General features: G+C 44.8%; 2 protein-coding genes across 3 annotated transcripts in view; one reads left to right on the plus strand and one right to left on the minus strand.

Annotated features, from left to right (window-relative positions):
* The first annotated feature begins 1,351 nt into the window (after window positions 1–1,351).
* On the plus strand, window positions 1,352–17,496 carry LOC144686893 (uncharacterized). Its single transcript, XM_078552718.1, has 7 exons — window positions 1,352–1,881; window positions 6,177–6,449; window positions 9,096–9,266; window positions 9,873–10,004; window positions 10,560–10,732; window positions 13,581–13,835; window positions 16,057–17,496. Exons 1-7 carry the CDS (start codon window positions 1,473–1,475, stop codon window positions 16,255–16,257), a joined length of 1,614 nt encoding a protein of 537 aa, XP_078408844.1. The 5' UTR covers window positions 1,352–1,472; the 3' UTR covers window positions 16,258–17,496.
* Window positions 17,497–22,531: 5,035 nt separating this feature from the next.
* The window catches only part of LOC144686895 (ATP-binding cassette sub-family B member 6-like), a 213,843-nt gene continuing 210,198 nt past the window's right edge, over window positions 22,532–26,176 (minus strand). For both annotated transcript variants that reach the window (XM_078552722.1, XM_078552721.1), the window contains exon 20: window positions 22,532–25,923. In XM_078552722.1, coding sequence (XP_078408848.1) covers window positions 25,776–25,923 — 148 coding nt within the window. In that variant the 3' untranslated portion in view covers window positions 22,532–25,775. The remainder of the gene's footprint in view (window positions 25,924–26,176) is intronic.

The following is a 26,176-nucleotide window of genomic DNA, read 5'->3' on the forward strand; positions in this document are numbered from 1 at the left end:
CATAATTAATGAGGTGGGAAGCGGATGATACAGTGCGAAAATCCACCATTGCAGCCGGAGGGTAAAACATCTTTTCTCACGCCCGGTACTACACTTAGTGCAAATCTGGGATGATCCCGCCCATTGTCTTTAACCCCTTCTACTAACTCTGTTACTAACTCTGTTAGCCACGAACTCCATCCCTCTCCCAGGAAACTCTCTGAAGCTGAACCAGACTCTTTGAAACCTTGATGTCATCTTTGACCTTTGGGATGAGCTTCCAACCACATGTCCACACCATAACCAAGACCACCTTTGTAACATCACCTGTCTCAGCTCACTTGTCGCTGGAACCCTTGTCCGTGCCTCTGTTATCTCTCAGCTCGACCATTCCAATGCACTCCTGGCTGTTCTTCCACATTTTAGTCTCTGTGAAATTAAGGTTGTCCAAATTCTGCTGCCTGTAAATCTAACTCCCACCAAGTCTCTTTCACACTTCACCCCTGTGCTTTATGATCTACATCAGCTCCTGGTTAAGCGATGCCTCAATTTTAAAGTTCTCATCCTTGTTTTCAAATCCCTCCATTGCCTCACTCCTCCCTATCTCTGTAATCTTATCTGGCCCCACAGCTCTCTTGAGATATCTGCCCTCCTCTAATGCTTGCCTCCTGTACAACCCCAATTTTCATTGTGTCGCCTTCTCTTTGTCCAAACTTTTTGTCGCCTGTCTTAATATCTCCATTTGTGGCTCAGTGCAAAATCTGGATCCATAATGTTCCTGTGAAGCATCTTGGGATGCTTTATTACTTTAAAGGCGGTATATAAATGCAATTTGCTGTTGTTTTAATTCCCCTGGATTCTGATAAATCGCTGGGATTCTGGACTCTGTGTAATGACTGTTTATATAGTTTCAGACTGGACTCTGTGTGTGCGTGTGTGTGTGTGTGCGTGTGTGTGTGTGTGGAGGGGGGGTTAAGGAAGCCTGTTTGTGTGTGCATGAAGGACTGTCTGTGTCTGAGTGTGAGAGACTGAGAGTGTGTATGAAGGACCCTGTGTGTCTGTGTGTGTGAAGGACTGTGTGTGTGTGTGTGTGTGTGTGAGGGACTCAGTCTCTGTGAGGGAGACTCTGGCTGCTGCCTTGTGCTGTGGGGAGATGCTGAGTTGAGAGGGAAGAGGCTGCCAAGTCCCGCCCAGTGCTGGTGTCAGGCTGTGGAGGGTGGAGTTGGAACCGGCATTCATAGAACTGACTTCAAGCTGCTCCAGTGGCTCCCCACAGTTTGGACCAGTCAGTCCAGCAGCCTGATCCCTCCTGAGGCTGCTGCTGAGTGTGTGCGTGCATCTGCCTTCAGCTCACTGACAGAGACAGCTGGAACCCTGCGTGCATGTGTCTGACTCTCTGCATTCCTGAAAGATTGACTCTGACCATTTCTTAAAGTGTGGGGTTTCTGCTCTTCCCCTCCTTGGGGACCCGGTGCTGCCTCGCGATCCCGGTCATGAACTGGCGCTGGGAATGGCTGCTGTCCATGGCGGTTCTCGTCGAGCTGTTGGGGGCCGAGGGGTCGCAGTTCAAAGCTGCCCGCCTGCATCGCTGGTCCACAGCCAGCCTGGGCTACCTCAAATCCAGCCTGTGTCAGCGGGTCTCCTTTCTGTCAGACTCTGAGTGCAAGCGACTGGCGGAGATCCCGCAGACAGCTGTGGCAGTCTATGTGGCAGAGCCCCGGGCAGGGGAGAAGCTGTTGACCATCCTACCAGACTCTGGCCTCAGCTTGGGATCTCCCCACGACGCGGTCATCACCCTCGACCCCAGCCCAGAGCTCAGCTTTGGCCACCCAGTCACCGTCTTCTACATCGACTTCAATGTGAACGAGCGGCGATGTGGCATCCGGGAGGGACTGTATTTAGGTAAGGATCAGAGAATTCATCTCTTGTGTCATCGCTGCATCACTTGATTTTCTTCGCTCCACTCTTGGCCGCCGTGCCTTCAGCCTCCTGGGCCCTAAGCTCTGGAATTCCCTCCCTAAACCTCTCCCTCCTCCTTTAAGACGTTCATTAAAAACCCACCTCTTTCAGCCAGCTTTGGGTCACCTGTTCTCGTATCCCCTTTAGCAGCTCGGTAGTAAACGTTTATCTGGTAACACTCCTGTGAAACACCTTCCGATTGCTTACACTACAGTTAAAGAGGCTATACAAATGCAAGTTGTTGTTGTCTGATGTGGGATCAGTTCTGTTCCTGTTGACTGACAGAGGTTAGAGATTAACTGACCGCACGGCTGGAGATTGATTTGGGATGACCAGAGGGGGTTTAGCGAGTAGGAACCACAAGGAGAGGGGAGGACAGAGAGAGTAAAAGGAAATGGAAAGAAAGAGCAGAATAATATTGAGAAGGTAGGATGAAAAAGTCAAGACTTTATGTGGCGAGAAAAGAGTTCTAACAGATTCAGACTCAAAACGAGGTCTGAAGGCCAAAATAATCAGAACACAGGCCATGACAGTGAGAATGAGAACTGTTATTGAATTTTGATAATGTGATCATACTAGGGGTTTACGGTTTGGTGTAACTTGATTTCTTGACCAAAATCAGAGGTCAGAGAAAGTAAACCATAAACATAACAGAAAAGACAGGAGTAGAAGAGGTTGGATGAGAGTTGTGACTGTGTTCAAATGCGTGGTGGCCTGTGGAACTTTTTCTTAACTGTGTGGGACTTTTTTTTGACAGCGCGGGACTGTGACTGCATCCGACTGTACGGGGATTAGGCTTGACTGTATGGAAATGTGCGGGTCCATGTCAGACTGCGTGGGACTACGTCTGTGTGTGTGACTGTGTCCAACTGTGAAGGACTGAGTTCGGTGTGTGTGACTGTGCGGGATTGCATCCTACTTGTGTGTGACCATGTCTGACCGTTTGGGACTGTACCTAGACTCAGCGCCCAGAATTGGGTGTGGAGTTTGGTTCTTGCAATCCCAGAGATTGCAAGAGTGTCCAGAGTTTTTTTTTAAAATGCTTTTGGATTTCTGGAATGCTTTGGGAGTTTTGGGCTTGGTAGTGTTGGGTGTTTTGTGCTTGTTTTTACATTTGCATGTTTGCGGATATTTCTGCATTTACATAGTGTCAGTTGTGACTTTACATCACTGTTTATGGTTGTGCTATAGTTAACTCTTTTTGGATATGGTTATATATTGCTGGGTTTAATTATATATTGTTAGCTATTGCTGGTGGTGGTAATGTATTCTTGGTTAGCGTTATATGTTGGTAGTTATATCTGGCCAATGTTATATAGAGTTTATTATAGCTATGTATTGCTGGTTATATTGTAGTTCTATATTTTTGGTTATGGTTACATATTGCTGGTTATTGTTACAATTTTGGTTTTAAGTTGCGCTCCTGATATTGATAGAATCTCAGTGACAAACAGAGATCGTTGAGTGAGAGGAGGTGATGGTATTCTGAGATGATCTAATGTTTGATCAAGTTACGTGCAAGTGTAACAGATGCTGAGCGCTCAGGCATCATTTCCCCTCACTCCCTCCTGGGTTATTGACCCTCGCCAGGGCAGAGTGTCTCACAGGAGCCAGCTGCTCTCTAATAGGCCAGCCCTCCTCAAAGTGTGGCAACATAATAGTTATGTTAATGAACTCGGAATCCAGAGGCCTGGATTTTCATGATCTGGAGACAAGAGTTCAAACCCCTAAAAAGTTCAAATCCACCAAGAGCCAGCATGCAGGTGCAACAATCAATAAGCAAATGGTATGTTGGCCTTCATTGCAAGAGGATTTGAGTACAGGAGTAAAGATGTCTTGCTGCAGTTGTATAGAGCCTCGGTAAGGCCGCACCTGGAGTACTGTGTAGAGTTTTGGTCTCCTTATCTAAGGAAGGATATACTTGCAATCGAGGGAATTCAACAGAGGTTCACCTGACTAATCCCTGGGATGGCAGGATTGTTTCATGAGGAGAGACTGAGGAAACTGGGCCTGTGTTCTCTAGAGTTTCGAAGAATGAGAGGTGATCTCATTGAGACTTGCAAAATTCTTACAGGGCGTGACAGGGTAAAAATGCAGATAGGATGTTCCCCCTGGCTGGTGAATCTAGAACCAGGGGACACAGTCTCAGGATAAGGGGCAGGCCATTTAAGACTGAGACGAGGAGGAATTTCTTCACTCAGAGGGTGGTGAATCTTTGGAATTCTCTACCCCAGAGGGCAGTGGAGGCTCAGTCATTGAGTATGTTCAAGACAGGAATCGATAGATTTCTGGAGACTAATGACATCAAGGGATATGGAGATAGTGCGGAAAGTGGTGTTGAGCGAGACGATCAGCCATGATCTAATTGAAAGGTGGAGCAGGCTCGATGGGCTGAATGGCCTACTCCTGTTCCTATGTTCCCATCAGAGCCAGCTGGGGAATTTAATCTCAATAAGCCTGAAATAAAAAGCCAGCACCAGTAATGGTGACCAAAAAACTATCTGATTCACTAATGTACTTTAGGAAAGGAAATCTGCTGTTTTTACCCTTTCTGGCCTGCCCCTCCATGTGACTCCAGACCACAGCAATGTGGTTGGCTCTCAACTGCTTTCTGAAATAACCCAACAAACCACTCACTTAAAGGCAATTAAGGAGGGGCAATAAATGCTGGCCTCGCATGTGATAGCCACAGCCTGTGAATGAATAAAAAAAAGTTTGAACTTAGATATCGAGTGTTATCTATTCCACCAGGAATTGGTGGAATATTCCTCCTCGCCCACATTCACACCAACAGCCCCACTGGGCGTGATCAGGAGGGAATCCTAGTTGAATTTCTCCCTCCATAAGCCTTAATATACAGAGGCCAATCACAAGAAACGTAATTACCATTTTAATAGCGCCGTATCACAACCGCAGGACCTCCCAAGCACCTGTTGAATGTATGTCAGTGCAGTAGTGAGGGAATGCTGCACTGTCAGAGGTGCTGCTGCACTGTCATATGAGATGTTAATCCGTGACCCTGACTGCCCTTTCAGGTGGATGTTAAAGATCCCATGGCCCCTATTCCTGGGTCAATAATTGCCCCTTAGCCAATATTACTAAGAAAACAGGTCCACTTGTCATTTGTTGTTTCAAAACAAAAATAAAAACACCTGGAAAAACTCAGCAGGTCTGGCAGCATCTGCGGAGAGGAGCACAGTTAACGTTTCGAGTCCGACAGAACTATGCTTTTATCATTTGTTGTCTCTGTTGAATCTTAGCATGCAGAAACTGATTGTCACATTTCACATCTCCTAAAGCTGTGAAGCTATTTGGGATGTGGAAGAAATGGCAGAAATGTAAGATAGTTTGCTTTGCAGCCAAACACAGCAGGTAATTAATTTATAAATAGCAAGGTCACACAGACAGTGAATGTTGCTTTTAAGGGTCAGATAATCTATTTTTGGCGATGTGAGCATTATATGGCCACAGGAACCAAACTAAATGATCACTTACAGGTAGACAGACTATTTAAAGGGCAGAGAGCACAAGAGTAAAGAAGTAAGGATTTGTTTGTACACTCATATTTGTGTCGTGAATTTAATGTAGTAAAATGTTCATAAAAGTGCTTCGCAGGGGCATTATCAGACAAAATTTGACTCTGAGCTACATAAGGAAATGTTAGGACTGGTGACCAAAAGCTTGGTCAAAAAGTTGGTTTTAAGGAGCATCTTAAAGGAAGGAAAGTAAGGTACAGAGGTGGAGAAGTTTAGGGAGGGATTTCCAGAGCTTAGGGCCCAGGCACCTAAAGGCTACCATTAGTGGTTGGATTAAAATCAGGGATGAACATGAGGCCAGAATTGGAGGAGCGCAGATATCTCGGCGGGTTTAGGGCCAGACATTACTGAATAGGGAGGGGTGAGGCCGTGAAGGGATTTGAAAACAAGGATGACGGACTGGGAGCAAACGTACATTAGTGAGCACAGGGGGTAATGGATGAACCAAAACAGATAAATTAAAGATCACCCATCAAAGGCAGGAACCAGAAGATCATTTTCTTATTCAGAATGTTGATGTTCGAGCAGCAAGAAGGAATTGAATCCAGAGCAGCTTCTAAAAGGGAAGTGAATAAATGCAATGATGAAGTAAGATTTGCAATGGGATGGGGAAGGGAACGACCATAGCTGAAGTAGTTTCTGGTGCTGTAGGCAAGGTGAACAATGTGGTAACATGATTTATGAAGATGATCTGCACCCCAGGTAACTACGAGTGCATGACCCTGGCCCTGAAGAGCCGCTGTGAGAACCTGTTGAAGAGGAGGACCAGTCGTAACGAGCGACACAACGCCAAAGATCGAGCAAAGAACAGGCTAAAGGCCCAGGCGGCCAGGAGCAGTCTGAAGAGAGAGGTCCACAACGCCGGGAGTCAGTCCCGGAGAGAGGAGCGGCTTGTGGGACTGTGTGAGATACACTTCATACCCCTGGTGGTAGGACAGAAGGATGTGCACAAAGAGCAGAGACTCCACTGTGTAGGTTGGTGTCTTCCTTAACTCTTCCCTCCTTCATCTTTAGTGCACAATCTCCAGGACAGGTACAGCACGGGGTTAGATACAGAGTAAAGCTCCCTCTACACTGTCCCCATCAAACACTCCCAGGACAGGTACAGCACGGGTTAGATACAGAGTAAAGCTCCCTCTGCACCGTCCCCATCAAACACTCCCAGGACAGGTACAGCACGGGTTAGATACAGAGTAAAGCTCCCTCTACACCGTCCCCATCAAACACTCCCAGGACAGGTACAGCACGGGGTTAGATACAGAGTAAAGCTCCCTCTACACTGTCCCCATCAAACACTCCCAGGACAGGTACAGCACGGGGTTAGATACAGAGTAAAGCTCCCTCTACACTGTCCCCATCAAATACTCCCAGTACAGGTACAGCACGGGGTTAGATACAGAGTATAGCTCCCTCTACACTGGCCCCATCAAACACTCGCAGGACAGGTACAGCACGGGGTTAGATACAGAGTAAAGCTCCCTCTACACTGTCCCCATCAAACACTCCCAGTACAGGTACAGCACGGGGTTAGATACAGAGTATAGCTCCCTCTACACTGGCCCCATCAAACACTCCCAGGACAGGTACAGCACGGGGTTAGATACAGAGTAAAGCTCCCTCTACACTGTCCCCATCAAACACTCCCAGGACAGGTACAGCACGGGGTTAGATACAGAGTATAGCTCCCTCTACACTGGCCCCATCAAACACTCCCAGGACAGGTACAGCACGGGGTTAGATACAGAGTAAAGCTCCCTCTACACTGTCCCCATCAAACACTCCCAGGACAGGTACAGCACGGGGTTAGATACAGAGTAAAGCTCCCTCTACACTGTCCCCATCAAACACTCCTAGGACAGGTACAGCACGGGGTTAGATACAGAGTAAAGCTCCCTCTACACTGTCCCCATCAAACACTCCCAGGACAGGTACAGCACGGGGTTAGATACAGAGTAAAGCTCCCTCTACACTGTCCCCATCAAACACTCCCAGGACAGGTACAGCACGGGGTTACAGAGTAAAGCTCCCTCTACACTGTCCCCATCAAACACTCCCAGGACAGATACAGCACGGGGTTACAGAGTAAAGCTCCCTCTACACTGTCCCCATCAAACACTCCCAGGACAGGTACAGCACGGGGTTAGATACAGAATAAAGCTCCCTCTACACTGTCCCCATCAAACACTCCCAGGACAGGTTCAGCACGGGGTTACAGAATAAAGCTCCCTCTACACTGTTCCCATCAAACACTCCCAGGACAGGTACAGCACGGGGTTACAGAATAAAGCTCCCTCTACACTGTCCCCATCAAACACTCCCAGGACAGGTTCGGCTTGGGGATACAGAGTAAAGCTCCCTCTACAGCAATAAAGAGCCTGGTTCAGGTGTTTGTAAAATGTTCCAATTTGACCCATTTCCTTTCACCCTGGTCCCTGGGCTAACTTTGAAGTAATTATTGAAATTCACCTGCTCTATTCTATTGAATGTTTCATAGTTTGCCAAAAAAGAATGAGAGTAATTTTAACCCAAGTTGCCAGGCATAAATCCCTAGGGATGGAGTGGAATATCAGTTTTACACCCACCTGGTACTGACCTTAATGGAGAAGGGGTGCAACAAAGGTTGACTAGGCTGGTTGCTGAGGTGGGAGGGCTGCCCTAAGGCTAGAGATTGAGTAGAATAGACCCAAGTTCTCTGGAGCTTATAAGGATGTGAGGTGATTCCGTTGAAATGTATAAAATGCTTAGAGGGTTTGACAAGGTAGATGCTGAATAGGCTGTTTCCCCCTGACTAGAGAGTTTATAGGATAGAGACTTAAGGTGATTGGCAAAAGAACAAAAGGCAGCGTGAGGAAAAACTTTTTGACACAGCGAGTGGTTAGGATCTGGAATGCACAACCTGAAAGGGTGGTGGAGGGACATTCAATCAAAGCTTTCAAAAGGCAACCAGATAAGCATCTTAAGGGGGAAAAGAACCTGTAGGGCTTTGGGGAAAGGGCAGAGGAGTAAGACCAGCTAAACTGTTCTTTCTGAGAGCCGGTACAAACTCAATGGGCCAAATAGCCTCCCCCTGTGCTGTAACCATTTTATGATTCTGTTTTATTCTATCCAGAGGTCAGGGTCTCAGGATAAGGGGGTTGGCCATTTAGGACTGAGGTGAGGAGAACTTTCTTCACTCAGAGGGTTGTGAATGTTTGGAATTCTCCACCCTGGAGAGCTGTGGATGCTCAGTCAAGCATATTTGACACTGAGATTGATATATTTTTGAAGACCGAGGGAATCAAGGGATGCAGGGACAGCACAGGAACCTGGAGTTGAGGTCGAGGGGCTACATGGCATACTCCTTTTCCTTACTTAATTTGGGAGATGTGAAAACAGCATTGCATCCAATCCCAACAGTTTTCCAATGGGCGATTTAGGGTAAAATTGTCCCCAGAATATTTCAGCCGAAGTAGAATTTGATCCTCGATTCTCAGGTTACGACCTGGGATTGAATATCAGTCACAACTTTTGATGTCAGGTCAATTGTTTGTTTTAAGGAACCTGACCCTTTCCCCCCACCATCAGACTAGACTTTGGTTTGAAGGAATTGCCTCGAAGTGACTCTGTGTTTTCTTGTTCCAGAACAGAAGGGTTTTGCCGCCTGTCCTCGGCCTCTCAGCATCACCAGCCCCAATCCTGCCGCCGCCGACTGTGAGTTAAACAAAAACACACGCCGGTGTCATCGGCAACAATTGTCTTCACAGAAATCCTGTCGCATGTACCAGACGTGTGACCACGGAGTGCTGCTCTCCGGTGAGATGTGTGTGTGTGTGTGTGTGTGAGAAAGAGAGGCAGGGAGAGAGAGTGTGAGGGAAGAGGAGGGGCTGGGGTGGGGGGATGGAGTGGGGAGATAGAGAGTGAGAAAAAAGAGGAGACAGAGGGAAGGAGAGAGTGAGAGAGAAGCTGGAAGATGGGACAGGGAGGGAGTGGGAGAGGGAAGAGTAAGGGAGAGATTGAGGAGGATAAAGGGATGGTGAAAGAAAGCAGGAGAGGCAACATAGAGAGGGAGAGGGGGTAACAGGGCGGGGGAGATAGCGGAAGGACAAGGGAGGAGAGAGAGAGAGAGAGGGAAGGCAAACAAGAAGAGTGAGTGGGAAAGAGGAACGGAAGTGAAGCAATGTGATAATGACCAAAATATTTTCCCTTTGCTGAAGAATAAATGTTTTCCACCTCTTCTTCAAATATAGCTATGGGATCCTTAACGTGCGCCTGAGAAAGGTGAATCAGCTTAACATTGTGTCTGAAAGACAGCGATCTGACAGTGCAGCACTCCATTGGTCCTGTACTGGGGAGTCAACCTGGATTTGGTTGTTGCCTACAGATTTGTCTCCTTAGTCCTGGTTTCTTATTGATTTTCAGGAGGGTGGAAGGAGCACCTCACGTACCAGCGGCACGTGTACAATGTGTTACACTTTTACCGAATGCTGCGGAGGAATGGCTTCCGGACAGAGAACATCAAAACGTTCTTTGCAGGAGATGGACAGATCCCAGGTAAACACAGACACACTACAGTCTGCAGCAGCAAAAATAACCAGGTCCCCAGTAATTCGAGTCACACCAAGCTCTGTATTAGTAAACGGAATCATTCCCCAGTAAATGCAGCCCTCCATCAGCAATTATAACCGCATTCACGGTCAATGCAGGCACATTAGGCTCCACACTGATACATGGAAGCAGATTCAATAGTAACTTGCAAAAGGGTAATTGAATAAATACTTGAAAGAGAGAAAGTGAAAGTGAGGGAGAGAAATTGGGGAAAATAAGTCAGAAAGAATGACGTGCTTTTCTATGGCGCCTTTCATGACCTCAGGATGTCCCAAAATGCTTTACAGCCAATGAGCTACTTTCTGAGATGTGATCACTGTTGTAATGTAGGAAAGGCGGTAGCCGTTTTGCGCACAGCAAGCTCCACAAACAGCAATGTGATGATGACCAGATAATTTAGTTTAGGTACGTTGATTAGGAAATAAATGTTGGGTTACTTTAATTGTTTAACTCAGAGTGAGCTGAGGCTCCTGACAGTTTCATTGCTTTCATTCTTTGCAGTGGATGAGGAGACTGAAGACATCTACCCGGCCACAGAGAAGGTGATGATCCGCAGCTACATCTCCTATATCTGTCGTGCTGTCAACTGCGCCGATTCTCTGGTTCTGTATCTTAACAGCCCCACAAGAAATGATGGGACCATGTTGCTCTGGGACGTTAATAAAAATGGAATTGTAAGTATTCAAACAAACACTGAGGTTTTACTTCCTCGTAATGTCCTTCTAGATTCAAGTTCCACTAAAGGGACCCCAGTCCATAAACAAGACTAACTCCCCGTGCAGTACTGACGGAGCACTACACTATCAGAGGTGCCTTATCTTTACATAGGGGGGGTGTGAAAGGGTGGATGCTGAGAGGATGTTTCTCCTCTGGGAAGAATCTAAAACTTGGGGGGACAGTTTCAAAATAAGGGGTCTCCCATTTAAAAGACGGAGATGAGGAGGAATTTCTTCTCTCAGAGGGTTGTTACTCTGTGGAATTCTCTTCCCCAGAGAGCAGTGGAGGCTGGGTCATTGAATATATTCAAGGCTGAGTTAGGTTATTGACTTACAAGGGGGTGAATGGTTATGGGAGCAGGCAGCAAAGTGGAGTTTCATTGGCGGAGCAGGCTCGAAGGACCAAATGGCCTCCTCCTGCTCCTATTTCTTATGTTCTTAGATACAATACAAAAACAGGCCATTCAGCCCAACCAATCCATGCTAGCTTTTATCTTAACTTGAACCTCCTCCCGTATTACCTCATCTCACTCTATTAACATAACCTCTATTCCCTTCTCCCTCATGTGTTTATCTATCTTCCTCTTAAATGCATTCCATTCGTTTCAACCATTCCCCATTGTAGCGAGTTCCACATTCCCACTACTCTCTGGATAAAGAAGTTTCTTCTGAGTTCCCTATTTCATATCTGCCATTCTGAATAACTACCCTTTATTCCCTCTCTCTGCTTTCTGTCATGAAGCCAGCTAGCAATCCACTCTGCCCCCTGACTCCACATTCCCTGATCTTATTCATTAGTCTATTATGGGGGCACCTTGTAGAAGGCCTTTTGAAAATCCAGATGAATTAAATCTACTACATTACCACTGTCTACTTTCTCTGTTACCTCCTCAGAAAATTCAATAAGGCTGGCCAATCAAGATTTTCCCTTTTGAAATCCATGCTGACTATTCATTATTATATTTTTAGTTTCTAGTTGAGACGTTAAACTCCGTCTGCCCTCTCTGGTGGACGTCAAAGATCCCACGTCCACTATTCAAAAAACAGCAGGGGCGTTTTCCCGTATCCTGGCCAATATTTATCCTTTGATCTCAGCAGGTTATCTGATCATTATCACATAACTTTTGTAGGATTTTGCTGCGCTTAAGTATGCTGCCACATTTCCTATCTTACAACAGTGACTACACTTCAGAAAGTACTTCATTGGCTGGGTTTTACTGCAATCAACTATTTGGGCCCCTCATACTGGGGTCTGGTACGGGTAGAGTTCAGATTTGAATCAGTGCAGGGAGAACTCAAGGTGAATCAATACATGAAAAACTCAAGAGCATTAGCAGTACAGGTTGAACCTTTGTTGAGTCAGTACAGGTAGAGCCCAGGTCGTTTCCCACAGTCTCATTTTTGCCGACTGAAAGAGAAAATAGGGAGGGTAACATCATTCCTTTTCTCAGCATCCATCGCCTGGCCTGCACCCCGAGGTATTCACGTCTGGATAATGAAAAGATTTTTTTTTTGTGTAAAAGGGAGCCTATTTTGCGTGAGGGTCACCAAAGGCACTCGGGAGCCTGAAAAGGCAATTGTTAAGTGTTTATTTGTCGATCCGAGTGACGAGTGGAGAAAGCTGAATAATGGTCCATCAAATGCACCTTTTCAGGGGCAGGATTAGGTGGATCACAAAAGGCAGTGGCTACAAGGATTGAGTTCCAATGAGGTTAGAGAAGCAACACTTTCATTTCATCTCAATTCCTGGCATCTAATCCAGGAAACAGGAGAAAGTTTTGGCTAATTCATTACAGACTGGCAATCAGCTCTATTTTTTTAAAAAATTCCTTAAGATAAATAGCATGCCTGGAATTTAATTTCTCAGTAATCTCCCTCAGTAATTCACTGTGGTTTGTGCAGGTGCGTTTACAGGATATTGATTTTTCTGCCAGAGTCGGCTTAACTTTACAAAGCATCGAGCAGACTCATTTCTACTCGGGAGTGAACGTTTTAATTAATCACCATGGACTTTCAGGTGCTTTATGCTGTACCTTGGTCTCCTTGAGTTGATGACACAACTTATTAATCATCTTACTGAGGTGATCCTGCCACTGTGACTAAGAAAGAACCCCCATTTCACAACTCCTTACACCACCCGGGATGTCTCAAAGTGCTTACAGCCAATAGAGCACTTTTGTAGTTATTGTTGGAATGTAGTAAACACAGCAGCCAATTTGCACACTGCAAGATCCCACAAACAGCGAATTGATAAGGACTAGACATTGGTTGAGGAAAAAATATTGGCCCACCAGTGCTCTTCTTTGAATAGTACCTCAAAATAAGGCATCTCCGGCCACAGCAGTTTGTGAATTTGAATTCAGTTAAAAAACATAGAAAGAGAAAGCTAGGATAGTAGAAGTGGCCATGAAAGCCGTCAGATTGTCATTAAAAACCCAACTAGTTCACTAATGTTCTTTAGAGAAGTAAACCTGCCCTTCTTAGCCAGTTGGGGGCCTATTCCCTCAGTCCCACACCAATATGGTTCGACTCTTAGTTTGCCCCCCAAAGTGGCTCAGCAAGTCACTCAGTTCAATCAAGTTTTCCCAAGGCTATAAATTTCGGATTTGTCAGTGATGCCCACGTCCCAAGAGTGAATTAAGAAAAGGTAAAGCACCCAACCAACTTTTGAATGTCGTACCATCTGATCTATAATGTTGAGCCATCAGGGTAGCTGAGATGATGAGCAGGCAAGTGGAGTCCCAGTTCTGTGTGAGATTTCAGGTTCGGATGATTGTATGACACAATGTCTGAATTAAATTATCAGGCTGATCAAAAGGAGAAGTACACGGTGGGGGAGTTGCTGATGGATCTGGAAGGGTGCAATGCGAGAAGGGTGCTAATATTCGTTGATCAAAGTTACCCTGGGACTCTGGTGAAGAAACTGCTTTCTTCCAAGAAGCATCCAAATGTCATCTTGATCAGCAACAGCCGGGGGTCAGAGTTCACCTGGGCCTCCTGCTTCACTGAATTTTGGGCAGAGCTTCAACCTGATCAGTGTCTCATCGATTACCTCTTCAAGGTCAGTTTTAAGTTACTTAAGTAAGAACATACATAGCATGTAAAACAGGCATAAAATGCTGCCCACTTGACCGTCCCAGCCTCATACTGCCTGGCTAATTGCTGTCTCTCAAGAGAATGACCTCTGTAATAGGGCAGGGTCTATCATGGAGTCAGTGCTAAAGTTACAAATGCTTCATTGACACTCTCCCAGTAAGTCACAAAACAAAGAGTTAGAGATTGTTTTACAAACTGGTAGTGTGAATGTTAAATACTATTTTTCCCATATGTATTGGATTTACTGAAACATAGGAACAGGAGTGGGCCATTCAGCCCATCGAGCCTGCTCCAACATTCATTCAATTAGATCATGGCTGATCAGCTATATCAATGCCAATTTCTCGCAGTATCTCCATATCCCTGAATGTTATTAGTCTGCAGAAATCTATCAATTTCTGTCTTGAACATACACAATGATTTAGCTTCCACAGCCCTCTGGGGTATGGAATTCCAAAGCTTCACTCCCTCTGAGTGAAGAAATTCCTCCTCATCTCAGTCTTAATTCGTCTGCCCCTTTATTCTGAGGTTATGTATCCTGGTTCTAGACTCACCAGCCAGGGGACATATCCCAACTACATCCACTCTGTCATGTCCTGTAAGAATTTTGTAAGTCTCAATGAGATCACCTCTCCTTTGAAACTCTGGAGAATGCAGGCCCAGTTTCCTCGATTTCTCCTCATAAGACAATCTCGCCATCCCAGGGATTAGTCCAGTGGACCTCTGTTGCACTCCCTCAATGACAAGTGTGAATTTCCTTAGACAAGGATAACACCTACCAAAACTGTACACAATACTCCAGGTGCAGTCTCACGAAGGCTCAATACAATTGCAGCAAAACATCTTTAATTCAAATCCCCTTGCAATGAAGGCCAACATACCATTTGCCTTCCTTATTGATTGTTGCATCTGCATGCTAGCTTTTCATGACTCACTAACACTTCCCAACCTTTCACCATTTAAGAAATATTCTGTCTTTCTCTTTTTTCTACCAAAGTGGATAACTTCACACTTATTCACATTATATTCCATCTGCCATGTTCTAGCCCATTCACTTAGTCTGTCCAAGTCCGCTTGAAGCCTCCCTGCATGCTCCCCACAAGTGACGTTCCCATCTAGTTTTGTGTCATCAGCAAATTTGCAAATATTACAATTGGTCCCCACGCCCAAATCATTTTTATAGATTGTGAACAACTGTGATCCTAGCACTGATCCTTCAGTACCCCACTAGTAACAGCCTGCCATCCTGAGAATGACCCATTTATTCCTACTCTCTGCTTTCTGTTTGTTAACCAATTCTCTATCCATACCAGTATATTACTCCCAATCTCATGTGCTCTGTTTACTAACCTCCTGTGTGGGACTTTATTGAAAGCATTCTGAAAATCCAAATACACCACATCCACTGGTTCTCCTTTATCTATGCTACAAGTAACATCTTCAAAAAACTCCATGATTTCCGTTTCATAAGTTCATGTTGACTCTGTCCAATTTTATCATTACTTTCTAAGTGTCCAGTTATTACATCCTTTATAATAGATTCTAAAATTTTCTCTACTATTCATGTCAAACTAACAGGTCTATAGTTCTCCATTCTCCCTCTCTTCTTAAATAGAGGGGTTACATTTATCTTCCATTTGTGTTGCTATGTTATTCCCTGATAGGACAGTGTCCTTACCTTGAATGGGTGCACTGCTTATCACGCTGTGTTGAAGATACAGCTCCTCTCCCCACACAGGAGAGCAGCCTGCTCATTATCTCCTCCCATACTGAGGAGCAGCCCCACTTTCTCGCTCACCCTACTGGGGAGTATCCCCTCTTTCCCTCTCACCATGTTGTAAGCACAAGCACCTCTCCTCCTGCTTATCTCTTTCGGTTCCTCACACTTTCTAGTTAGACAAGAAGATTGGTCTTTCACTACACAGGGTATAATATGTGCCTTACTGACAAGGGAGCTGGGGACTGGTGTCAAGGGCCGTTATGGATCTTTGGATCTGTTTGCTGTCTAGTGAATGTAGAAACAAACTGAGGGAAAAGTCAGCCAAGGGAATAAAATGTTCATTGGCTGGAATGTTTTTGCTGGGGAATGGGACATCGGTTGTATCAGCGTCAGCTGTTGTTGAGTTATTTGACTTTAACTTCAGTTCGGAAACGTGTTGACACTTTTTGACTTGTGTTTTTCCCAGCATGTTACGTGGACTGCCCCCTCGACTCTTGGAGTAGTTGAGTCCACTTCTGGGCTCCTGAACAGCACCATCTATGGAGGACCCTGCTATAACAACCCACCCCTGACTCCAGAAGAAGTGAAGCGGGAGTACATGGGCTGTCAAAATCTCCCCACTGCAGTGTGGTACCAGACAATCCAGCAGAAGGCTCTCCCGCACTAACTACTCCAGCTCATTTCAACACGGACTTTTCTCTCACTGGGACTGGGAACTTATCAAAATGCAGATATAAACCTTAATATCAACTTGTGCAAGATTTTAACTCTGTTCTTGTTTTAACTACTTCCACTGGGAAGTAACCGCTGTCAGAGATCAGATTTACTTTAAATGGATTGACCAGCACTAGGCCTTGCTGTAACGAAGGGTGGTTATTGAGGCCTCGAGCCCATTCCCAACTTCCTTCGCTCCACTACTGGCAGCCGTGCCTTCAATTATCTGCGCCCTAAACTTTGGAATTCCCTCTCTTAACCCCTCCACCTCTCTCTCCTCCTTTAATACACGCCTTAAAACATAACCCTTTAACCAAGCTTTTGGTCACCTGACCTAATCTCTCATTCTTTGGCTTTGTGCCCATTTGTTTGCCTGATTATGCTCCAGTGAAATGCCTGGCTCTAAGGACAAGACATAGCTTTATAACTTGCATTTATGCAATGTTCAGCTCCAAAGAAGAAAAATCACACTAAGTTCCCCCGATGATTTCACTGCTAAGGCAGCACCCAGTGTTAGAACAAGGTCTCCAGTGCAGTGCTGAGTTAGCTGATTGCATGAGAAAAGATGCTACACTTGACCTCAGTGAGGGAGGGCAAAAATCGGTCAGGGATCCCGACTGCTACCCAGCATCTTCCACTGCATACTGCACTGAGCGAGGGCAGAATCAGCCTTAACTGTGATGGCCTCTGCCATTACTCTCTGTCGAGGTTTACACTCAGGCTCACCCAGTCACCATAACAAAAACTTTTGAGATCAGGGGAAAATACTGGGCAAGACGTAAATAAGAGCCCTTTGGTCAACATACGTTGACTTTCATGATATCAGGATGTCCTAATGTGTTTCACAGTCAATAAGATGATTTTTTGAAGTGTAGTCACTGTAGCAATATTGATCTGAGTGATTCTAAAATTAACTTGGTCTGAAAGAAAATGCATCCCAGAGCCTGGTGGGTCATAGCCTTACTATCACATGCCCCCTCTTCTCCCACTGCCAGATGTGTGAATCTGCTCAATGCTGCCTGTGCAGTTCCAGTGGAGAGTGACCACTCACTGCCTTTTGTGTTCAGGGTTCAAAGGGATACGAATTAAGTGAGATTATCCTGATTGATCTGGCAACGAGTTAAGAAAGGAAAACTGACCGTGATTCCCACTGTTGAATCCTGGCTAACTTTTATCCCTCAAATAACACCTCAAAACATTAGATAAAAACAAAAAGCTAAAAGCTACTGCGGATGCTGGAAATCCAAAACAAAGACAGAATTACCTGAATTTCCCCTGATCTCAACTGTACTCTTCCCCGCCGATGCTGCCAGACCTGCTGAGTTTTTCCAGGTATTTCTGTTTTTATTACCTCATTACTATTTATAGGATCTCCCGTGTGCAAATTGGCTGCCATATTTCCTACATTAGAACAGTGAATACATTTCAAAAGTACTTCATTGGCTGCAAAACCTTTTTAAATATTTTGAGGTTGTGAAAGGCGCTACATTTGTAGCTATGGATTAAAAACTCTTCAAACGTCTAGTGGCTGTGGGCACCTCTCCCATCCATGAGCAACGTGTGCACTGACCTACAGCATTCAACAGGTACGGTTGCCTTCAAAGGCTAAAATTCAGCAGTCCCTCCTTGCCACTATTGAGCTGCACTGGGTGGGGGGGAGCATGAGTTGTAGAGTTTGGATTACAGCGTTGGAGCTTGGTCTCTGCCCCCCCGTGTGTTCCTTTTGTGGGTCACTGAATTTACCTCTCAATCCTGAGAATTCATGCTGAGGTGGTCCAGCCACACTCAGAATACTGTGTACAGCTCTGGTCACTAATGTTATAACTGGGTGACCCAGGGCTTAGAGATGGTGCAGGGGAACATAACAAGATTGACCCTTGGCGTTACAGAAATGATTTGGTAACAGGATAAAGAAAGCAAATCACGATCAATCCTTCCTGATCCACCTTGGTAGGAGGGCATATTTCAGGGCAAAAAAGAAACCTCATTACAGCCTTAGTCCAAACATGGACAAAAAAAGCTGAACTCCAGAAATGAGGTGAGAGTTACTGCCCTTGACATTAAGGCTGCATTTGATAGAGCGTGACATCAAGGAGCTCGAGCAAAACTGGAGTCAATGGGAATCAGGGAGAAACCTCTCCGCTGGTTGGAGTCATACCTAGCACAAAAGAAGATGGTTGTGGTTATTGGAGGTTAATCATCTCAGTCATTGGGCATAACTGCAGGAGTTCCTCAGGGTAGTGTCCTAGGCCCAACCATCTTCAGCTGCTTCACTAATGACCTTCCCTCCATCATAAAATCAGAAGTGGGATGCTCACTGATGATTGCACAATGTTTAGCACCATTTGCAACACCTCAGATACTGAAGCAGTCTGTGTCTATGTGTAGCAAGACATGGATAACATTCAAGCTTGGGCTGATAAGTGGTAAGTCATCTCCAACAAGAGAAGATCCAATCATCTCCCCTTGACATTCAATGACATTACCATCGCTGAATCCCCCACTATCAACATCCTGGGGGTTACCATTGACCAGAAACTGAACTGGACTAGCCATATAAATATTGTGGCTACAAGAGCAGTTCAGAGGTTGGGAATTCTGCAGAGAGTAATTTACTTCCTGACCCCCCCAAAGTCTGTCCACAAGGCACAAGTCAGGATTGTGATGGAATACTCTCCACTTGCCTGGGTGAGTGCTGTTCCAACACTTGAGAAGCTCAACACCATCCAGGACAAACCAGCTCACTTGACAGGCACCCACGCACCACCTCCCTCATCCACTCCCTCCATCACTGACACACAGAGTGTACTATCTACAAGATGCAGTGCAACAGCTCAGCAAGGCTCCTTTCAAACCTCTGCCAACTAGAAGGATAAGGGCAGCAATTGCATGGGAACACCATCACCTTAAGTCACTCACCATCCTGACTTGGAAATATACCACCATCTCTTCACTGTCAGTGGGTCAAAATCCTGGAACACCCTCCCTAACAGCACTGTGGATGTACCTACACCACATAGGCTGCAGTGGTTCAAGAAGGCAGCTCACCACCATCTCCTCAAGGGCAATTAAGGATGGTCAATAAATGCTGGCCTAGCCAGCGATACCCACATCCTGTGAAAGAATTTTTTTAAAAAGTTCTTTAAAACAGAGTGATCAATAGCCAGATCCAGTTGGTCGAAAAGGTGGTTGAGACCAGGACACTGGATTCAGAGTTTGATGCTATAATGTGGAGCAGATAGAGTTGGTATTCAGCAAGGATGAGGTAAAATAAGACAAAAGGATCTTCTTCATCTTGCATATACTTAATGTAATTGCAATAATGGAATCCATTTCAGGTACTTTCAGATTTCTAAAGAAACTTGCATTCCTGATACGGCTACACAAAGCACCCCTCCCCACACTCATCTGCAAAAATGTTCTGATTGGAAAGCACAAACTATGCATTCAAAGCTGTAAATGAAAGCACCTGTAGTACTTGCGTGATAGGGATTGTAAATAATTGTTGGGTTGTGTACGGCTATGGTAACTGGGGAGGAATTGCGTGCATGATTCCCGTGTTCACAATGCAGCCAGGCTGTCCTATTTATGCTAACTGTAGATGTTATTCATTGGATTGTAAGTGACTGTATATATTTGTAATAAAGTAACTTTTGTATAAAAATAACAGTGAAAAATATCATTTGAAAGATGATTCCTTTTCTTTGAGGTGGCTGGTCTCAGATGTCAGTAGTTCCTTGGCTAATGCTCAAAGGCCAATTTAGTATAATGTATTCATTGCTGATGATGTGGTTTTCTCTATATTGGGGATACCAAACACAGATTGGGAGACTGTTTAAGCTGAACACCTCCGTTTAGTCCACAAACATGACCCATGACAGCTTCCAGTCACTTGCCACTTTCAATTCACCATCCCACAGTTCCTGCAGTTCCAATGTTATTCAACACAAGCTCTTGAAACAATGGCTCATCCTGTTACAGGGCACTTTACAGCCTCAACATTGCATTTAACATCAACAGATCAAAACAACCACTTGCATTTCCTCTTGGGTGTTTTTTTGACATTGAAAGGAATTGATAGGATGGATAGAAAGAAACTTCTTCCGCTCCTTGGGAGTCTAGGACAAGGAGACATAACCTTAAAGTCAGAATTCAGGAGAGAAATAAGGAATATTCAATATTCAGGAGAGAAATAAGGAAACACTTCTTCATGCAAAGTGTGTAATTTTTTCTCACAAAGCAGTAGATATTGACTGAATTAATAATTTTACATGAGATTGATTTATTTTTACTAGCTGATGGCATAAACAGATATGGAGCCAAAGTGGATGGATGAAGTTTGGTTATAGGTCAGCCATGAATGAATGACAGGTTGGACGGGCTGTATGGCCTACTCCTGTTCTGAAATCTTGTACCTCCTGCGGATCCGTCCTTTATTTCCATACTAGCCCCACTATCATCACCACCTTCTGTCTTGCATTATCATCCCTTTGGTCAATTAATCAATCCTGTCGTCCAACCTATCACTGACCTTAACAAAAATAGCTGGAAAAACTCAGCAGGTCTGACAGCATCTGCGGAGAGGAACACAATTAACGTCGAGTCTGAATGACTCTTCATCAGAGTCATCCAGACTCGAAGCGTTAACTCTGTGTTCCTCTCCGCAGAGGCTGTCAGACCTGCTGAGTTTTTCCAGCTATTTCTGTTTTAGTTTCAGATTTCCAGTATCCGCAGTATTTTGCTTCTATCACTGACCTTCCCTTTTAGACTTTCCCTGCCCCAGCTTTTCTCTGGTTCCACGCTGGCTTACAAGCTGTTCACCTCCAGTTCAGATGAGGCCATCGATCTGAAAAGTTAGCTCCGTTCCTCTCTCCAAAGCCTGCTGAGTGTTTTCAGCATGTCCTATTTTCATCTCAAGAACCAAATGTTATCCTGCAGGAAATGGCTGACTCTACAAACTGATGATGAATCAGCCCAGGCTAGCGCAATCACAGATACTGAGTCACCTGAAGGTACGAGAAAATATGAGTCAATTCTATGAATGTACACACCTGGCTAGGAGTCACCCTTTGGGAGCACATACAGAAAACCACATGGGTCAGGTCTTTGTGATATTGGCCTTATAGAACTTAAATCATCACGGTCCTGCAAAAATGAAACTTGCTCTCCCTGTCCATACTTCTAAACACATTAGTACAGAAATCCCTCTCCAGTGTAATTATTGCTCTTACTTTTCTTCTGGTGTTTGTTTTGCATAAAAGCATCCTTAAAACAAAATATCGCCCATTAAAGGCAAATTGATATGACCCCGCGGCACTTTCAAGTTTGATAACATGAACTTTATCCACTCTATTTATTGCGAATCACTGGGAAAGATTCAGTGAGTGGAGTTGTGCTTAATGAGCATCAACTGGTAACTTCCTTCAGAGTATCAGGACAGGGAGGTGGCAGCTGGTATTGAGGCAGACCTCACTCCCTGTGCTTCAAACTAATCTACTGGACATGAAGCATGCTCAGGTGTGGGAAAAATAGCTCCCACTGTGACACGCAGAAGTAATAGCAATAAAGTGAGTTTTGGGAAAATTGTTTATTTCATTAATTTTTTTCAAACAGTTTAGCAACAAATAAATACACAACTCAGACACAGCCTTCCCAGGCACCTTGTTATATGGAATAATTCACCCTGAAAGTGGTTTTACGTCTTCCTTTTTATGTCTCCCAATGAAAGAAGTCACCTGATGTACACAGTAGAGTTAGAGAGATATTTGTGTGGTCAGTGCAGCTGATGTCCATTTTCATTTAGCTTGAATTCTTCACTACAAACGCAATGGGATCTTTATCCGAGGGTTTTTTATAAATGATTTGTTTGTGTACAGAGGAAGTCTCTGCACCAAAGCAATTCAATGTATGTGAAGCATTTTGGGATATAACTAGACACCCCCAGCCCTACAAACCTCAGTGATTCTCCAAATTCTGGCTTCTTGCACACCTACTTTGGCAGCCGTGCCTTCAGCTACCTAGGCCCAAAGCTTTAGAATTCCTACCTAAATCTCTCCCCCCTCTCTCTCTCTCTCTCCTCCACTAAATCACTCTATTAAAAACATACCTCTTTGATCCTTTGGTCACCTGTCCTAATATCTCTTTATGTGGCTTAAGTGCCTTGGGACATTTTTACTACATTAATGGAGCTATATAAATGCAACCTGCTGCAGTAGGTGCTATATGAATGTAAATCTTTCTTTGTTCAGAGGCAATATGTCAGAGTTAAAGCACATCACTCTGCCCAATACTAGGAAAGTCTGAGTGCTTATTATACTGGCAGAAAAAAATGGCCCCACAAGACAAAGACTTAGACCCTCTTCATATTTTTCTAAACAAGATTGTGTTTCAATGTTATTTTGTGTACCATAGGAGGTTGCCTCTCAACTAGTTCGGAGGGTTCAGTCCGATATACTGGAGCCACAACGTGGAAGAGGTGTTCTTTACTCAATAAGACACACTAGAACATTGGGTTTAACTCTTACTCAGCAACACACTGGGCTAAAATGAAGCTACCAGCTGAGTGGCTGGTTCTCCTGGCCAGACAGTCTAGAATTAAAGGACATAGTTTCAGGATAAGGGGTTGGTCTTTTAGGACTGAGATGAAAAGAAATTTCTTCAGATGGTTGCAAATCTTTGGAATTTTTGATGCCAGAGACCTGCTGTTGAGGATATTCAAAGAAACAATGACATGGAAAATAGACAAGAAATATTAATTTATCACCCTTTTCCTCTCCATTATATTTTCTCACAAATGCACAACAGCCATTGCAGCTTACACTCTGTGGCCTCTGTCACTTTCTTCATCTTCAAGTTTCTTGCTCTCTTCAGCAGTGCTTCAACTTTAAGTTGTTAAATTGTCTTTCTGTGTTCTGTGAGCTCAGGCATTGCATGTTTTGTACCATTGAGGCACTTGGGCCTCAGGTTTCTGCAGCCCTGTGTACTTGTGTGTCAGCCTCGGCTAAGTAGGCAGAACTCTCATCTCTTGATTAGGAAGTTGTGGGTTCAAGCCTCGCTCTCTAAACTTGAGCACATCCGCTATCCTTGTCCCACGATCGCTACCATCTAGAAGGACAAGGGCAGCAGGTAGATGGGAACAGCACCGTCTGGAAGTTCCCCTCCAAGTCGCTCACCATCCTGATTTGGAAACATATCACCGTTCCTTCACTGTCGCTGGGTCAAAATCCTGGAACTCCCTCCCTAACAACACAGTGGGTGTATCTACGCCACATGGACTGCAGCGGTTCAAGAAGGCAGGTCACTCCCACATTCTCAAAGGCAATTAGAAATGTGCAATAAACGCTGGTCTAGCCAGCGATGCTCAATGAGTAAAAAGAAAATCCAGATGACAGTACAATGCAGTACTGAAGGGGTGCTGCACTGTAGTAAGTGCCATCTTTTTGAAGGGACTTTAGACCGATAGGCTCCATCTGCCTTCTCAGGTGGTTGTAAAAGGCTGGAGTATCTCCATGGTGTCCTGGACAATATTTATCCTTCAACCAACATCATTATAAACAGATAATGTAATCCACACCTCTTTACTATTTGTGGGAGCTTGCTGTCTGTTAGTTGGCTGCTGTGTTTCCGCATTACAACACGGGCCACCCTTCAATGGTAGTTAATTGGCTCTAAGGCGCTTTAATTCATCGGGAGGTGGCAAAAGATGTGTTATAGAAATGAGCCTTTTTCTTTTCTATAATGCTGCCGCTGTTACTGTCAGTTTCTGTCCATGGGAGCCAAAAGGCGTTGTGGTCTCTCTAACTGGTTCACTGATCAAGCTTCACTGCAAACCTTTAAGTCCCTATTTTAAGCTGAAAACATCAATTTCTCAAAGAGATCGGGGGTGTGTGGGCATTCCAGAGGAACCAAAATCCTTATAAAGTTAAATTGGTAGTTAGAGAAGAACAGTAGCCTCCCGGTGACTTTCAGGATACTGGACGGTCTTCTGCAGGTGTCTCCCAGTGGGGCTTGTAGTCATGCACCATGGAGTCCTGCTGGTCACATCTAAACAACGACAATGCAAATGGATGACCCATGAACTGCATGACTAAATTCCCATACAATAGCTCCCCTAAGCCAAGCTACAGGTGGATCTATCCACCAATGAGAACAGGCTTTTCTAGCCTTCAGACAAATTAGACACAGGACAAATCTAGCAGGCTGAGAAATGTGAACAGGAGTAGAAACAGCTTCACCAGGACTTTGGCAGTGTGTGACCCTTAATTTGGATGTGCCAGGTCCACTGTTTGTATAGGTAAATAGCTCTAGGCCTTCATAAGCTTTAAAAAAAGCCTGTGACAGAGACACTTGTGCTAGGGGTTGGTAACTGAAGATTCAGTTACAATGACAGATATGCAGGGCAGACATTTGGTTTGGGTTATAGTACTAAACAGGTGGTATCCCATCTGCTGATCATTATACCCCCTGCCTGATATTCAGTCCCATTAACTTCAAACAAAAGGGAACGGCAGGCTGGGAGTTTAACAGCCGGTCAATACGATACTGTCCATTTAAAGCTACCGCCCCAACTATACTTCTAACCCAAGGATTCTGTCCCTATTACTAACGGTTTGTTCTCTGCACCTGAAATTTCCTTTCCTCTTGCAAAGGCTGAAACTCTTGCTGGGTTACAGGCTCTGCTGGTATTCAAGAGACTATTCCTCAGCTATGAGGCTACTCAATTAATGTCAGTTCAATAGTGCAGTCACCACAGAAGAGCCTGATCTGGTCCTCCTCTGGTGCCTGCATGCATGCACTTTCTGGGAAGCATTAAAGGATGGTAATCAAAGGCAGGGACCCTGGCTGAAGTCAAATCTCTGCAACCTAGCTCAGGAGTGATGAGGTGACTGGAATATATTTCCTCCCTCGATTACCCAAGCTGAGATCAGCTAACTCAGAACATACCAAGGATAGAATCACAAAAGGTAGACGCTGAGGTAACAGAGACCAAGGGAGACGCTAAGGGAGCTTTGGTAAAGATTTGCAATTATAATTACATGGTTGAAGATGGCTCTTTGGCCCATTCTTCTCATTCTCCTGCCATTTTCCAAGCTTTGCTAATGCATCCATATCTATATACAAATTTTCTGTATGGGTTTCTCCCTGAATTACAAGCTCACCAAAGGGCACTCATCACAAGGCACATGGAGATTTGTGCCTGTTGATACACAAAGAAATGCAGTAGTAAGTTTAGGAACTTGGCTATCACTTAAATTTTTCTGACAGGTGTAAAACTAAGAAAAATCGATGAGATCTTTCCCATCGTGGATTACCAGAAACTCTGTACCTATGGGAATCTGGCTCCATGTTCAAATACCATTACTTTCAACATGAAAACAGCCGTGTAGCACACTACACTCGTCAAGCATGCTCAATAAACGGGTGGTTTCATGTAGTGAAATAACCACTGGTCAGGTGCTTAGTCCAATGCCTTCAGATCTTCTTGTTGCTGGGCGGCTGCAGTTTCTCAGTGCTCTTGTCTTTGGTTTCTGTGTCAGACGCTGATTCAGGCGACTCAGCTTGTTGCTGTTTCATCCACATCTCAGCGTAAGCACCACCTTTAGCAAGCAACACATCGTGCCTGAAAGAAAATGAAAAACATATGATCAGGAAATTGACTGCTACGACATTTTTAAAATTCTGCCATGGGGAACTGAATGCCCCTGGTAAGGTCAGCATTTCTTGCCCATCCCTAATTGCTCTTGAGAAGGTAGTGGTGAGCCGCCTTCTTGAACCACTGCAGTAGGTACACCCACAATGCTATCAGGAAGGGAGTTCTATGATTTTGACCCAGCGACAGTGAAGAAACGGCGATATAGTTCCAAGTCAGGACA

This window comes from Cetorhinus maximus, chromosome 11 (assembly GCF_964194155.1).
Source record: "Cetorhinus maximus chromosome 11, sCetMax3.hap1.1, whole genome shotgun sequence".
Lineage (NCBI taxonomy): Eukaryota > Metazoa > Chordata > Chondrichthyes > Lamniformes > Cetorhinidae > Cetorhinus > Cetorhinus maximus.

Coding starts and splice junctions, on each gene's coding strand:
- LOC144686893 (XM_078552718.1), top strand. CDS start 1,473: ATGAACTGGCGCTGGGAATGGCTGCTGTCCATGGCGGTTCTCGTCGAG. Junction 1,882..6,176: donor CCGGGAGGGACTGTATTTAG/GTAAGGATCAGA, acceptor TCTGCACCCCAG/GTAACTACGAGTGCATGACC. Junction 6,450..9,095: donor GCAGAGACTCCACTGTGTAG/GTTGGTGTCTTC, acceptor TTCTTGTTCCAG/AACAGAAGGGTTTTGCCGCC.